This window comes from Megalops cyprinoides, chromosome 8, assembly GCF_013368585.1.
Source record: "Megalops cyprinoides isolate fMegCyp1 chromosome 8, fMegCyp1.pri, whole genome shotgun sequence".
In the NCBI taxonomy this organism is placed as follows: Eukaryota; Metazoa; Chordata; class Actinopteri; order Elopiformes; family Megalopidae; genus Megalops; species Megalops cyprinoides.
The window spans coordinates 9,450,647-9,467,345 of record NC_050590.1 but is presented as its reverse complement, the minus strand read 5'-3'; the positions used below and the strand labels follow the sequence as shown (position 1 = coordinate 9,467,345).

The following is a 16,699-nucleotide window of genomic DNA, read 5'->3' as shown; positions in this document are numbered from 1 at the left end:
TAGTTGGTACAAGTTCAGAAACAGCTCTGATTCACACAACTCAGGTGAACCCTACAAACACAGCCCAGTGGTTTGTTCAGGCTGACCGCCAGCTTATGCATTTAAAAAACTCATGTTCCACTGGACACACCAAAACAATTAGTGTAGTGAATGTAGCAGCAGTTTATATTCTGTATTGTGTAGTAATGCTACATATGAGGTACATAAAAGTGCACAGTAAGAATAAGAATCACTGAAATTTATCAGTTGATGTTTAAAACATCTACGGCAAACCAATACATATCCTTTCTGTATTTTCCACTTAAAGTAACGTTTCAGGATACCATCATACTGAATAAGTGTGGGTTTTGTAAGGGAGTGTGCTGTATTAGTACTGGGTGAGCTGACTCACTTCGGTCTTGAGGGCAGCCTCAGTCATGTTGTTTTCCTTAAATTCACCGACCCTCTCGTCATAATCGGCGGCAGTGTAGCAATGTGGTTAAGGAGCAGGACTCGTAACCGAAAGGTTGCCGGTTCAATCCCTGCTGGGACACTGCTGCTGTACCCTTGGGCAAGGTACTTAACCCACAATTGCCTCAGTAAATATCCAGCTGTATAAATGGATAACATTGTAAAGAACTGGAACCGATGTAAGTTGCTTTGGATAAAAGCGTCTGCCAAATGAATAAATGTAAATAATCCACAGTCCTATCCTTTGGCCTGACAGAAACTCGCTCTTCTGGCCATTCTGCCTCCTCCTTAGCGGATTTTCTGCAATACAGACAGCACAGGGTCTTCAGGCTTATGCTATACAAGTCATTAATTTCAGATCCTGCAGTTTTCATGTGTCCTACGCCACAGTTACACGAGAGAAAACACAGCTCTCCACCGCCGAAAGGTACAGTTTATGAAATTACAACAAGCATATGATGAATGGAAAATTGTCCTGCTCAACAGTTAAGGTTTTATATTTCATAAAGCAATCTTTTGCTTTCTTCTTAAACAAATCTGAGGGTCTCTATCTAAATGATGTCCATAATGCCAAGGTCTTGTATTTTAATTCTCTGCCCATGTGCCATGTATGCATATAGCATATAGTCTTTTCCCATGACAGTGTCTGGATCAATGCTTACTGCTGCAGAGTGCTGCTCTTCAGCTGGCACATCGTCTTTGCAGTCTGAAGCTCCATTTGCAGATCCTTGATCTGGCTTCCGCGTGCTTCATTCTCGGCGTTTACAGAGGCAGAGCCTCTCTGAAGGACGTCCATTTGTCTACAGTACAAATAGTGACAGTGGTGAAATTCAAGGAAATTTACATGTTAGCTGATGACAATAAGGACTCTCTGCATAATGTACCATCCAGTGGCTGCCTCTGTCCATGCTTGGACTGCAGCTCATCCTGATAGCAGTCTCTCTCCCTCTCAACCACAGAGAGAGTCATCTGCATCTTCTTTCAGAAAACACATGCCTGAATCTGAACTGGCCTCAGTATACACCACACACATTTGATATGAAAGTAGACAACTAACCTTAACATGTATCAATTACTCAAATTGCAAAGGATAAAAAAACAATAAATATCTTGTGAAGCACAGGAGGTATACAAATAGCTGTACAAACCAACCTTTATGTATAATTATACATCTTATCTTATCTTCTGTTTGTGAAATTACAAAACATATTAGTGAACGGAAATGTGTCTACTACTTGAGAAAAGGCACAGCTTTACTGAAAAACTCACCATTTTGACTCTTTTCAAACACTTCTTTAACAGATTCCTTCATGAAATATGAAATAGAATACATGTAAAATATTTGAAATCGAGCAACTTACTATTTCTTCCAAGGACAAAACCATACCTGATGCCAGACTGGAAGAATGGGGTCAAGAAGAATGTTCTGTGAGGGAAAGGAAGACAGTAGGTTAGCCACTGCACATTCTACTATTTTAGAAAGAAAGGGAAGGAGAGAGACTGGTCAACAATTATGGACAGCAGATGGCTCAAGAGTCCATTTCTTCAGCAGGGGTGTGACTCATACCTCCTTGAAGGCTGCAGGCAGTCTGTGGGGAGTGACAAATTCATCAGAGCTGAGATGGATGGGAGAAGACTGGGAACGATGGTCTACATGGTCTGAGGTGAGGGAATGGGATCCAGGGCACAGGTGGTAGGTGTATGTGATGTCAGGAGTTGAGCAATATCAACATCTGAAAGTGGAGAGAACTTAGAGAGAAGAGGAGAACGGGAGGGAGAAAAAGATGAAGAGGAGGGAAATGAGGGCTGTGGTGACTGGAGGCACTTGACTGTCTGTAATCTGGTAGAAGTGATCTGCAAAGTCATCTGCAGAGAGATCAGACGGGAGGGGGGGGGGGGGGGTGACTGAAGAGTGAAGAGAAGACAGAAAACAGTCTACATACATTAGATAGTGAATTTTGAATCTTAAATTCATAGAAGGAAGCCTTATCAGAGGTTATGCTTGATGAAAATGCAGATAGGAGAGCTTGATAGTTGAACAGATTGGCAGAGGAGCTGGGTTTTCCCCATTTCCATTTTGCACATCAACACAAGGTCCAGTTCTTGAGGAGTGAATCTGTTAGCCATGGACAAGGCAGAGCGAGTCATGCTGGCCTATAAGTAAGAGGACAGAGAGAATTAAGGGAAGAGGACAGAGAGTAGAGAAAGGTGGATGCAGTGAAGACAGCAGAAAGTTTGTTGAAAGAATCAAAGTGCAGAAAAAACTGCAAGAGAAAGCTGAAAGTGAGAGGTTATACACCATTTACCTTTTTGTGGTTTCTACACTCTCACCAAGTTGCAGCAATCCATGAGTACACTTGTGACAAACATTACAAGCAGATGTCAGGCACACATGGATCAAAATTTTGTCAGGACCAAAATACCTGTTGGAGAGATTATCGTTTACACCGTGGCACACAACGAGCTTATGGCTGGTTTTCTGTCGAACAAACACAGTGTAATACTTTAAAATCAGCTAAAAGGTCAGGCAAGTGGCAAACCCACCCATGCATAATTATCTAAGTTCATTTCCAGAAACGGTACTTCAATTGGCACTATTTTAATCTTACTTGTTAAGTGGTAGCTTTTTTCTGTATAAAAATCTCATGTCTGCAGGGGACTGTTGGTGTGAAATTGATGAAGCTGGTGTTTAAAAATGGGTATTCTAAGCAAAAGCAACAGCGCTTGTCTATATGCACCTACAATAGTACCCAATTCAATCCTTCCACAAGTCTTTTAGCCATAAAAATCAAGATGAATTCACAGGCCTGGGCTGTCACAACCGCTACGCTAAAAGGATCTTATTGCAACCTATTAAAAGACTAGTAAAGATCACTAAATTAATTTATGCAAATCAGCATTCAACTCCACACTAAACTGTAACACTACAGTCAACTGAGAAGTTTCTTGTATCTAGGAGGGTTGACCGTAATGCTATCCAAACTGAAGTCGTGCTTGAGTGAAGTGAAAAGGGAACATACAATAAAAGAATCTTATGGCTGTTACTAGTAACCAGGTTTCACTGTAGGCCCCATTGTAGATGTTCTGCAAACAGTTGCAATATTTGACCGGAAGAAATGTAGCAGATAAATTAAAACTTTCAGTAAGTTACAATTTGTGGATAAAAACCCTAACCAAAAGTGTAGTTTATATTTTGGACAGACTTAAAAAATGAATACAAGGACAAAAAATTACACTTTTTTTTTTATAAAATGTCAAAAACATGTTTTATTTATAACCTTACACAGTTGTCATTTATGGTATATGAGGCACTAAAAAATTGGACCTCTACATAATTACAACAAAATGAAAAACTATTTCGAACCTTACGTTCAATCAGGGCAAAACAATCCAGAGATACATCTTGAAAAATAATCTTGCCATATATCTTGTAAAGAGTTTCAGGTTTTAGAGTAAAACAAATATATACTGAAGTGCAGATCCCTTTCTAACCATGACTATATTGGCACACAGCTAAGAAACTACTAGCTATAAACTTCAAATTCTCATTCACCAGTTTGTATGCACTCTAAGCTGTTAATTCTTCAGAGCTTTATATGATCAACTTCTTTCCTTCACAGTAGAACCTACAGAGGGATAGATTTATCCTATGCACGCACTCCAAAAGCAATATTTCAAAATAAAGTAAAAAAACATAAATTACAAACAACAATAATTGGTCTCAAAAAACCTTGGCTTAAGTCAGGACTTAATAAATTTAAAAGTTTAAAATTATTCTGTATAAATTGAGAATTAACCTAAAATTAAGTGCAAATTCTGAAAGCTTTTCTGAAGGAAAATGACCAGTGTGGAATGGTTGTGCCACATTTACTACCTATAGAACTTATAAAAAAAAAAAAAAAAAAAAAGATTAAAAGAATGAAAACAATTTTAACAAATGGCACAAAGTGCATTCCACCTGATAATTCACCCTTGATTACAAAATGCAGACAGCTTAAAATGATAAATCAGTCTGAATGAATACTAGCGTTTTCAAATTCCTCTTGGCAAAGAAAAGTCCTTCCCTCTCTCAGATTTATTCCTTTGTTGAGCTCCACTGGAAGTGGGATGGTGTGAATGTGAAGCTTCTGGTCATTCTTTTTCCACCAGGGAAAGAGAGGGGAAGGGGGAGGGATGAGTCATGGCAAGCGAGGTGCAACTCAAAAAAAAAAAAAAAACGTTGATGGCAGACCCCAGACTTTCACATATTGTTTAATTCCATTAGAGTCTGATCCAACATCTGGTGCATAGCGAGGTTTTCTTCTTTAGCGTGTGCAAGTTTCTCTGTTAGAACACCAAACAAAGACATTAGAAAATCATGACACAGTATCTGTCTGTGACACAATCAACAGCATGCAGCACAAACCTTCAGGCCTCAAATGACTTGATTACAAATATAACAGTTAGTGGGCAGGCCAAAAAAACAAAAAAAAAAAGTTAGCCATAAGAAGCAAAACTGCAGCATCTATGTATATCAGGGGCACAGTTTATCCAAACCTGCATGCACACTGCACAGAGCACTATGTAAATTATTTTAGAGACAAGCATTTCACTCTGGCATTGTTCTACAGTAGGATCTCCCTTTCCCCCACCTGCGCACAGCACACACAACAAGCCTCACAGCACAACTGCACTTATATTCTGGGCATGCATTACATTACAAGGGAGATATGCAGTTCTGCATTCAATATATGAGAGTACAATAAACATCCTTATGACAAGATTCTATCCCCAGTCTTATGTAGGAGATAGCAGGCACCATTCCTGGGTTTACATTTTGATTCATTTGGTTTCTTTTGCCATCCTGTATTTTTATATATTTCAATCTGATTAACCCACATTTTCTTGAACACCATTAGCCATAATAAGGAAGTATACAGATGTAACAAGATTAAGGGTTTTAAAGAAACTGAACATCCAGACTATGTCTAATCCTCATTCAAGGCAAGTCTTAGTTCATTAGAGAGAAGGCGGTTTTTCTCAAGTTGCTGGTAGAGCCGGTCTGGACAGCCGGAAAGCAGGTTAAGGTACGAATGAAAGAAAGAGAAAGAGAGACAGAGAGAGAGAGAGATCAGAGCTGTTAGCATAGAAAAAATGATCAAGTCAAAAACTTATGTTTACTCCACTCGTATTCTACCTCCTCTGTGAGAATAAAATAGATTTTGGGAGCAACTCTAAAACAAACCACTCAGATCAAACATGGTGGTGTACACCATAGTCTTGGCAGTCTTCACTCATAGGGAAACACCATTTCACATGTTAAATGACATAGGAGAGCCCCAAGACAGGTTTTGGCAGGTGATAGACCTTACTGTACTGACCCTAAAGTCTTTATCCTTTTTTTAATGGATTACACACAGGCAGTGATATTAATACCACAACACTCTCCGATTTTACCTCCTACAGTTTGTAAAGTCAGTAGGCTCAAACGACATGTGCCTAGATTCCTAAGCTTTCATAAAACCAAAAGAACATTTTACATTTTGAATTTCTCTTTATTCTCTGACAGAGACATCTTGATTTCTCTGACAGAACACATTTTTCTTATAATTTAATAACTTTCCTAGTCACACACCTGTTAAATGAAGGTACAGTTTTTTATATTCAGTCTTAGTAGCTCAACATACTATGTAAAACAAATTTGTCTCACTTTTCCTTTGGATAATAGATATCACAATAGGAAACAGCTGCTGGTGATGTCAGATTACGCAGCTCAGTGGCTGTTAGAATATGAGTCAATGGCATTTGTATTTATGAATGATGGAAACTGTGTTGTAAAGTTAATATCCTCTCTCAACAGCCTTTCAGTAAAGATGGATCAGGTCAATGACAGGTTAAGGACTGCACAATATCTGGTTTCACTTCACACTGAAATAGCACCCCTTGTAAGGGTTATAAGGTGATTAATAATTCTGAAGGAAAACAGGATCAGCCCATTATTAAGGTTGAGAATAAACAGGGAAGATTTGGACATAGAAAGTACACCTAGAAAGCAACATAATTATAGTTTCCTCTGATACTGGAGGTCTGCACTGTAGTATCTTGATGCTCATCTAATGTAGAAAAGTAAAAAAGGTTCTGATAGTAGCAGGCTTGCAAAGTTTTTAATCCTGATGTGTTAAAGGGTTCTTTAATGTGATTAATGATAAAGTTAAATTTCTTACTCAATCTGGCCAAAGGTCAACTCTAATTAGATCAGCCATTTATTGTGCTTTGGGAGCGGTTTTAATGGTAACATTACAACCATGCAACCTCAGATGACCTGTCAGCAACACTTATTCTAAGCTATAATTACCTGAAAGTGTAAAATAAATTTAAAAAATGCAATCAGAAGAAACATGCATAGTAACAATTGGTCTTTTACATCCAGAATTTACAGAAGTTAAAACTCAGGAGCTCAGAAGGCACTCCTGATGTGTACTTATGAAACACAGCATTCAGCTGTAGTTGAAACAAGACTGAAAGTAGCAGTACCACACACAGAAAAGAGCAATACAGGGAGTGACTGAGCCCTGGACAGCTTTCACTGAAATGTTTTTCATTACCAGTTACTTGTCTTTCAGGAGAACCCAATGGGCAGGGTTGAGCAATTAAAATCAATTTAATGTGTGTTTTAACTGCTTAATATGGCCCAAATTTGTCTACAGAAGCAGCAGCAATTCCCCCATCTCACTAAAGCCAATGGTTTTAAGTCTTCTCCACTGCTGAATTTTGACTAATTCACAGGGATGGCAATGGTAACCCCCCCCCCCCCGTGAATCACTCCACAGAATGTCACCCTTCCAAACCTTTTCCTCTGAAAAAGTTAACCCAAACCTCTGAATAACTAAACACCGCAATACGTTGGCATTATTTGAGTATTGCTATTATAGATGTTCAATGTCCAATGAGGTTCAGTGGTTTGCTCCTTATAGTCAGACTTGAGGTTTGCTCTCATCTATTCTCATCCTAGTATTAACACTCCCTATGGTGTTACTTGTTACCGATTATACTTTAGATATAACCAGATCTTTACAGGATTTTGAAGGGTAATGAACATTACTCTTCTGATATTTGTCAAAGCTACTAGTCAGTAATATATTCCAGTGAGTAGACCCAAGAATTGCAAGAAGAGCATGTCCTTTTGGCATAACGCCCCCACATGCAGCTTTACATACAGTGTAAACAGATTGAGTAAAGCCAAAGTCAGAACTACAGACAAGTCCAGCAAACAAAGCAAGTGACCACTGACAATTAGACCCACAATAGCAGAAAATCTAGACCTCCAAATTAAACAATATTTTATAATCACTTTGGACACCTTAATTTTTTTTTAAACCACAATTTAAATTCAGACAGCATGCAGTTTTTTTTTTTTGGGGGGGGGGGGGGAGGATTAAAGGGAGGAGAAAAAAGGATGGGTATTTTCTGAAGGCCACTTTGTTTGCAGATCCTCTCCGGCAAAAAGGGGAGTACACAGTCTGTGTGGAGGAAAGGCAGAACACTAATGGAGAAGCTGAAAAATGGCACATGCGCAGCAGATAACAGGAGGCAGAACAAATGAACAGGGGTCAGAGCCACAATACATGCTGGGAGCTACACACCAAAACCAGAAGGGCATGCTTTGAAATTCAACCCAGCTGTAGAGTAATGGCTCAAACATAGTGATCATGACCTAACAAAAAAAAAAAAAAGAAGCAATCACCTAGGATTTGTGGAGGACTGGGTTTAAGCACAAAAACATGGAAGTCATGTCATTGAGGGGAATGGTCCAGCTCCTTTCTGATGCCTTTGTACTTCAGTTTCTGTGCATAAAGATCAGTGGAGCTGGAGGACCAGGGTGGTGGTTGGGGTGGGGTGCAGAGGGAAAGTAGTGTGCACAGAAAGCATTGTGTATGAGAACACTCCCAAAAAAAAAAAAAAAAAAAAAGCCAAAGAGTTGTGTTGGAAACAGGCATAAGAGACAAAACCAGAGACCACCAAAGTGCAAGATTTCCCACAGATGCATGACTAGTAACTGACAAAACCCAGACTTGGAGTGTCCCCAAAAATTTTTAAAAATGAAATTACTTTTAATAAAGTCATACCTTCCAAGTCATCAACAGACTTCTCCAGCTTGGTGACTGATCTCTCTGCAAACTCTGCACGGGTCTCAGCCTATAAGAGATTGATGCAACTGTCACTTAATACCAAAACACATGGAAAGACAATGCTCAGTTCTACAACCCACTTTGTGGACTCACCTCCTTTAGTTTATCGGTAAGGACTTTGATCTCCTCCTCATACTTGTCCTCCTTCTGCAAATACTGTAGGTGAAGAGGGAAATCGTGTCAGACATCCAATGTATACCTGCCCAGGTACACACATAGCACTTCCTATAGGGCAACAGGACTGTCTGGCTGAACTTGGACATACCTTCTCAGCCTGGGACTCCAGGGACTTCAGGTTGTTGGTCACAGTTTTCAGCTCTTCCTCAAACTCAGCATTCTTACTGGTGTTGTAGATGGTGGTAAGGTGGAAGGAGTGGAGGAAGGGATATCAATAAACAGTAACAGACAGGGGATTGAGGGGAACAAAAATGTTATTGGGGCAGTGAGGCTTTGTGTTGAGTGGAAAATAAAGTCCTTACCTTTCCAACAGATCGGCACGCTCCTCTGTACGCTCTAGATCACCTTCAACAATGACAAGCTTACGTGCCACCTGAAAAAAAAAGGGGGGGGGATCAGCAGTGACCTAGGTGGGGCCTGACAGCTATGAGGCTCTTCTTGAATGGGTAATGAAGTGGAAACTAACCTCCTCGTATTTGCGATCCGCCTCCTCTGCGATGTGCTTCGCCTCCTTTAGCTGGATCTCCTGCAACTCCATCCGCTCTTCATCCTTGGCAGCTCGGTTTTCAATAACTTTCATGCCTCTGCCAGGGACAGAAAGGATAGCAAAAGCACCATTTTCATATTTGCAGATACAAGTGAACAGTCAGATTTATTACCATTCTGGCTTGGGGGGGGCACTACTCACTGAATTTTTTTAATGGAACAGCTATTTTGTTCAATCAACAGTTCTACCCAAATTCAGCTTCATTATGTATACATACATTCTCTGTGGCTAAATTCTCAAGACAGTGAGGAAGTGGAGGATGCATTTAGCTTTTATAAAGAGCACCCTTTACTGCAGCAACCACACCCCACACACGCATATGCACACATGCAAACAAACAAACCTCTCGCTCTCATCTGCGGCCTTCTCGGCTTCCTCCAGCTTCTGCAGGACCGCAGCCAGTCGCTCCTGGGCACGGTCCAGCTCCTCCTCCATCAGCTGGCATCGTCTTGTAAGAGACGCGACATCACTCTCAGCCTAGGAGTGCAACAGCAGACAACGGCTCAGAGTCAAACTGCAACATGCTCAGGAGCACGGATAGGAACACAGGGCAAAGACACAAGCATATTCACAGAAACATGAAAATGCATAAGAAAGAAAAAGTGCATGTAAATTTCAGCCCACACACTTGTGTGCATGAACACAGAAGGATATCAGGAAACATTTAAAGCAGAGCAGCTTAAGTCAGGTGACACTTTCACACCTATACCCAGTAGGCGATTTTATGTTAGCAGAAAAGTGACCAACACACATCCCTTGTTAACCTGCCATCCCCCCTCTCCATCCCCTAGTTAGCAGCAGTGTGCGCTGGGTGTGCATCTGCCATCCCCCCCTGTTAAAAATGAACAAATCACCTACTGCATATACCCTCCTCCTGTGTTGATTGGTGACAATGGAATGACTGCTTGAAGCCTTCCAATACAGTGCCACACCTCCCACTCTGCATCAGAGCTCCCAACACTGGAGTGCTAAAATTACACTGAACATTTCAATGCAGGGCTAAAACGAATCAGTTGACCCCAGTCACAAGGGCTCCGTACCCACGCTCTAGGCTGAAACAGATTAACGTCTGTGAAATGCCACAGGGTCTCCCATTGCTCCGGTCAAGTAGTAAAGTCACTGCCCACCAGAACATGTTAACAAATGCTGAAATTGCCCCAGTATCAAACCTCGTAAATCTAGCCTGCATTGATGAGGCCACTGCATCCAGTCTTCTACTACGCACTCCACCGATGTTAGCTGTAATTGCTATACGCACGTATCAGCTCCTTCGGTATAAAAGCCGAAAGCGTCAAGCATGCTCTTTAAAACTGCACGACACGTACTTAGATCGCTTTACTACCAAGGTAATTCAGTTACTAGCCAGCTACATCACATCGAGCAGCTACCAACCTCATTTTCACTGCCAGTGCAGCATACTGCAGACTACAAAATGCACTACAACGTGACAATTTCAACGTTTGCATTGCAAAAATGCACGACGTATAAACATTTTAGCGTCCACCGAAAATGCCATTATGCGTTAAGGCTTACTTCTTCTCTGGCTTTTCTCTCTAGCCCTAGCTGTCGCTGGAGTATCTTTGCTTTCTCTTCCGCAGCGTCCGCCTGGTCTTGCAAGGACTTAATTTTCCTTTTTATGGCTTCCACGGATGATCCTGCCATCATTTATTAACGCTCTCTGATGCAAAAGAAAAGTATACCAGCTTGGAGACGCTCAAGACCATCTGTGCTAACACCCGGAAGTACCCCGGTTTTATAACCAATGTTAATGTTCCTACGGTCTGCGTGTTGATAATGAACACCACCTGCTGGCACAATTAAGGCAATGCACCTCGGTTGATGACGTTCTCGTTGCACTACTACGACGACTTACGAGCATCGAAGTCAAGATACAACATTGTTACCGTTGAGCTCTCCTGATTCAAATTAAGAAGCCTAAATCGAAAACTGGCTGAAGAGAATTAATTTTTTTCGGTTCTTAGGAGGATGAAGCTGCATGAAAATCAGATTCCTGCCAAGTCACTGCCATTGCCATCGTTAACGGAACACACTGCTGGGCGGACCTTACACCATACACAAGGCTTCAGCTGCATAGTAGCCTTAAATACACCACAAAAAAGTCCATCTTTTGTCAGTGTAGATACGGATAACTACAAGGGAGAATCTAAAAGGACAACTGCCATAATCGTTCTTCTCATGACTCCACCCTCAAACCCAAAAAGCTGTGCAGACAAAAGAGTGTCGTCTCCTCTAACCGCACCTGTATTTCACTGGACCTTAACTGGCAGGTGGGGCTAATTAACCAATGGCTGGCTCGCGCAGGCAGGCGATTACAATTAAACATTTAAACCTGCTCAGCTGAAACTGACACAAGCTAAAGTAATGAAAAGGTAGCAACTGAAAGGAAGACTTGGATCCTATTAAAACATTTAAACAATTAACAGTTTTGTGGCACAGATGAATGCTCTGCTTCACGTTTTATTACACTAGGCAAGCTGATTATATCAATTAAGAAGCCTAAATCTAGATATGGCTGAAGAGAATGTTAGATTTTTTTTCCCCATTCTTAGGAGGATCTTGCTCAGTCTCTTTGGCCTGTAGCACCATACCAGGTGGGGTCACAGTGTGATTATTTGTAGTCTAAACTACTACTGTCGCCACCACTACTGTGCTACTTCAGCCAAGTCAAGTCATTATAGAAAAATATCAACAAAATTAAATTAGGTCATACGCAAGTATATCTTTCAGATGATGCAATAATAAGACAAACAATAAATAGGCATCTTCAGATACACAACTATCGATAGTTTTTGTTATAAGCCTGTCATATGGTGGTAGGTCCTTGCAAAATATGTAATCTAAAATGCATTATTTAAATGTTACAATAATCACAACAACAACCATTTGGCTACTATGTCACCTAGTGGGACTTGGGTTTTTTTAATAGATGAAATGAAAGATTTCCATAAATGCCCACAATCATATATATGTGGATGTGTGGATATATAAAATATGGATATGTGATTTGGCGCTGTTATTGCTAGTTGGTTTCTAACTGAAAATCCATGAAAGTGAGACAGTAAAAAGCCACTGACGGCCATTTTCGTACGGTCCACTGCTAATGTTGCTTTTTCAGCTGCCTAGCTGAGACAGCTATTTCACCTTGAGTAGGTTACTGCCTGCAGTAGACTCGTCCGCAATGCGTCCATCCTCTGATGTCAGGGTGTCTTGTACAGTGTACATATACTTGGCATATTTTTCTTTAACGGCGCATATTCCATAAACCCCCCTAAATCATTATACACGAACACGACATATTTCGACATTTCGTCTAGGACTATTACGAGAATGTTGGTCCCACCCCCTCCCCCTCTATCGTTCATTCATAACACGATCTGTGAAATGCACCCAACTAATACGAAACTTTTTCTGTCAATGGCTATAAGTGGAACTATTTGTTTGACGCCAAGTGTTTCAGGAACAATAAGTTACATAAACAACAGGGTTACAAACAGATAAAACTTACGCGCACCTTTGTAAATGCTAACGGCCTGTGTGAGGCATAGTCTCAGCGACTAAGATTTAAATTTACTATGTAAAGCTCTGTCCTGCTAACCTTACGCTCGTTCTGCAGCTGGACACGACGCTCCAGGAAGTTCAATTTTCACTGTGGAATCTTCTCTTCATGTTTGTATGTTTAATATCGGCACCGGTGCTTGAGACGAACTTGGATTTCTATCAACAGGCTGTTTTAAACAACAGCGAATAAAGAACACTTTGATTTTCTTTCTGGCAAATGCAAACATACACAATGACTGTTTTGCTGTGGGTAATATTTGTGGAATAAAATGACATTTTGCCATGTTTATTTTAACAACACAAATTATGTTGGAACATCTTTTCTAACAAAATTTTCTAAGTAATGAATGTAAAGGAACTGTGGAGCTACCGTGTGCCATACCTATCGTAACTCAGGTGAACTTGTGTAAGTAAAAAGAAAAAAAAAAATCGACACATAATACATATTGCACTGTTAATATACTTACAATAAACCACAATCGCCAGAGTGAGTAAAGTAAAAGTGCGTTTTGTGAGACAACCTTCTACTTACATCGGTGGCTTTCTTGTCAGCCAGCTCCAGTTTCTCCTGTGCATCTTTAAGAGCCTCTGAATACCTTTCCAGCTCATCCTCAGTTGACTTGTGTTTCTTCTGCAGAGCTACTAGATCATCTTCGAGCTGAGTTTTGGTTTTAGAAGATCATTTCATGGGGTGTGCGGCGGGAAGCGCAGTGCGTAAGCGCACAGGGAGCGCGAGGCGCATATAGGCAAAGAGAGAGGAGAGAGAAGTTAGGGGAAGCTTTCCACGACTAGCAGAATACCTTTGCGGCCGTCTCTTCAGCGTTGAGCAGCTTCTCTTCAGCGATCTGGAACTCGTCGAGCACTTTATCTCTTTCGTCTTCTGTAGCACGCAATTTCTTTTCCAATTGACTTATTTCATCCTCTAACTAGATATATGTAAAAACGAGAGTTCTGCTTCAAATCACACATTCATAATACATAACAGCTATCACTTATTCAAAAGTATATAACTATATTATATTGATTTAAAATTATATATCCCATCATCCAAGCCCCCCCCCCCCCCCCCAACACCCAACAAATATGTTAATAAACAACAAAAAGTTGCCACATTCAAATAATATATTTTGTGTTTCCTCAAATCACATAAGCTTTCAGAGACTGTATTTAGTTGTTTCAGTGCCGTATTCACGCTCGGCGATCGTCTGTGAAATAATCCATTCGGACCCATGATCCATCAAGTTTGGGCATCGCACGTGGAGCAGAGGTGCCGACAGTTGCGGTTTCTATCGATTAATCGATTATATTCATTTCCTGAATGAAAAATGCAGACCTGTTTGCTTCTGTCCTCTGCCGCCTTCTTTTCACCCTCAGCCTGCTCTGCTCTGTCCAAGGCATTTTCCTTGTCGAGCTTCAGCATCTGCATCTTTTTCTTGATGGCATCCATAGCTGCTTATAGTTCACGCAGCTATCAGAAGTGGAACGGAGGAGACTAGTCGTAAGGAAAGTCTAGACCTTCTGTGCCTAACAAAACGCCAGGAGGGAATGAAATCTGTTCCTGCCTGTATCCCGTCAAGTATGTACTTTCACGGGGCGGCGACAGAATTGTTTTGGATATCCAATACGTCTTTGGAAACCACATCCATCCTTCCGTGTGCCCAGGCTTCTTCGTGCGTCTGCGAGGCCATTCGCTGTTCCCAGATGTTTGATCGTTGATATGACTATATAAGGGATACGATGGGCAAAAGGACAGCTTCCACCAGGACGATGTGTTTGTGTTACAAACGCTGTAAAAAGCATGGTCCCGGGAAGATACTGCACTTGAAATATGGGGATTTACTGGTGGAGGAAGTGTAAGTTCCGGAGAATTACTACCTACGTCTAATTAAATTATGATGTGAGAAATAACCCCACTGCATCAACATTGAAAGAGTTTCAAATATGTGCACATTACTCAACACCCGCATTTAAAAGTTCAGTTTCCAAAGACTTGTTCCAGGACAACTTTATCTTTTCTATGAGTTAACACGTTTTAGCGACTGTGATTTCATTTTACAATTCACGCAAGTGTAAAGCATTTTAAGCACGACGCAAACCTTGACTGATTTATACGGGTTCTTTCAGCTCAGTATTGCACTTTTAACACCATGTGACTGCGTATCTATACTTAACCTGTGTCCAGTTCGTTGTTTGCTGTATCAATGCAAAAAAGGAGAAAGACTGAGAAAAAGCCAAACAAGCAAAGACGCATTGGTGGTCTCATCCCCGTGCATGTTAGAGCTCTATGGAGAGGTATTTTATCAGGTGCACTCACGGACACCGTCATCCGCGATGCAGGCCAATTAGCGGAGGCGGAAAGGATCATGTCGACAAGCCGCTCGAGGCATTGTTCGCAATCTGTACGGCACACGATACGGATGTATTGCTTTGATAGTCTATCACACAGCTTGTCGGCCTGTTAGTATGTAACTACTGTACCCACCAGCGCTGTCCGATTGGGCACTGTGGGAAATACGAGCTCTTCAGCATTTCAACAGCCCTGCCTCTAAATGTTAAGTGCGGGCAAACGTTGGGCAGCTGTCAGGGATATAGCCTCCCCTCCCTCCCTCAGTCTGTAATGTTAAGTTTTCATATCCACATATGCCAAGTGCATCCCATTAAAGTTTTCGAAGGGGCATGGTTTGGAAATCACGCTGTCCTCAGATGCTCACAGATTAAGAACAAATTCAACATGAACCTTTGAAATGGTTACAAATCTACCTTTAAAGAAGATGGTGAGACTTCCGCTATAAATACGCAAGAGCTTTTTAAACTTGCAGTATTTTAATCATGACTGAATCTCAAACCTAGCCCAGAGTGTTTATGTTCTATATCCCAGTTTAAGGAAATATCTTTACATTGCAATGACTTACAACAAGGAATTAGATGGTTTTAGAACATAATTTCGTTGTGTTCATGATATTCCATAATCCTGCAAGTTTGTTATTGTGGAATTAAATTATATTTTAAATTGTTAATTGTTTCCGTGGTTGAAGGGATCTCACTCAAGAATTGTTTTAAGCCTATCTGTATTATTTGTCTTTCTTGGTCCTCTTCAGTTGCCTTGCAGGGTGTTTTTCAGGTGTCTTTCACTCATGATACCTGCATTGGTCGATACATTTTTGCTGAGACATCACACCGAGTGTTACGGGCTAACCAGTATGAGTTTAGCATCGAAAATAAGACAATTTTAGCCCCCATTTGGACTTGTTAAGACTACTGTCTTATTGTAATGACTGTCATCATCAATATAAAGAACAGAGAGGTTTCCTAGTCAGAATAATTCCCCATAATACATACCATAGCCTTTTCTCCTTAAACTTCAGATATTAATTTGTAAAAGGAGCCATTTTGGATACTTGTTGTACACCTTGGATTGACAATTGATTCGCCTATACCAAAAACACCTATTGCAGAAGTGTGGACACAATACTGGACATCTGAACAGATAGGTAACTAAGCCTGAGGTTGCAAAATATTTGATGAAAAGACAAGCAAACAGCAAAAACATGTTAACATTAAAAGGAAAAAAAGGAATTGAATTTGGTTATCCTGTGGAAGGGCTTCAGACTAACTGATGAATATTACATATTACTTTAATTGGGAGTAGTTCTCCTAGAGTGTAAGCTGTTATCTGTGGACAAAGTGTTATCTGTGATGGACTGTGTCTCCTTTACCCCCAAGCCTTATCACCTGCGCATCATTCATAAAAGCTAATAATACTCCTGCTTACAGGCAG

At 40.7% G+C, this 16,699-nt stretch overlaps 1 protein-coding gene across 6 annotated transcripts; it reads right to left on the bottom strand.

Moving 5' to 3' along the window:
* Positions 1-4,338: 4,338 nt before the first annotated feature.
* On the bottom strand, positions 4,339-14,490 carry LOC118782419 (tropomyosin alpha-1 chain-like). Of its 6 annotated transcripts, XM_036535773.1 has the most exons (10): positions 14,255-14,483; positions 13,722-13,847; positions 13,454-13,579; positions 9,686-9,819; positions 9,262-9,379; positions 9,098-9,168; positions 8,884-8,959; positions 8,712-8,774; positions 8,556-8,625; positions 4,339-4,773 (listed from the first exon to the last, which is right to left on the bottom strand). In XM_036535773.1, the coding sequence occupies exons 1-10, from the start codon at positions 14,366-14,368 to the stop codon at positions 4,691-4,693; spliced, it is 981 nt and encodes a 326-aa protein (XP_036391666.1). In that variant the 5' UTR covers positions 14,369-14,483; the 3' UTR covers positions 4,339-4,690. The 6 variants fall into 6 exon arrangements, with proteins under 6 accessions (XP_036391666.1, XP_036391661.1, XP_036391664.1 ...); XM_036535768.1 differs by lacking the exon at positions 13,722-13,847 and having other exon boundaries at positions 4,347-4,773; positions 14,255-14,482; XM_036535769.1 differs by lacking the exon at positions 13,454-13,579 and having other exon boundaries at positions 4,357-4,773; positions 14,255-14,482.
* Positions 14,491-16,699: the final 2,209 nt, after the last annotated feature.

What these genes read in the sequence shown, in the direction of transcription:
- LOC118782419 (XM_036535773.1), bottom strand. Translation starts at nt 14,368, where the DNA reads ATGGATGCCATCAAGAAAAAGATGCAGATGCTGAAGCTCGACAAGGAA. An exon ending in GCCGCAGATGAGAGCGAGAG is followed by an intron (nt 9,380 to 9,685) that starts GTTTGTTTGTTT and finishes TGTCCCTGGCAG; the next exon opens with AGGCATGAAAGTTATTGAAA. An exon ending in CGTGCCGATCTGTTGGAAAG is followed by an intron (nt 8,960 to 9,097) that starts GTAAGGACTTTA and finishes CTACAACACCAG; the next exon opens with TAAGAATGCTGAGTTTGAGG.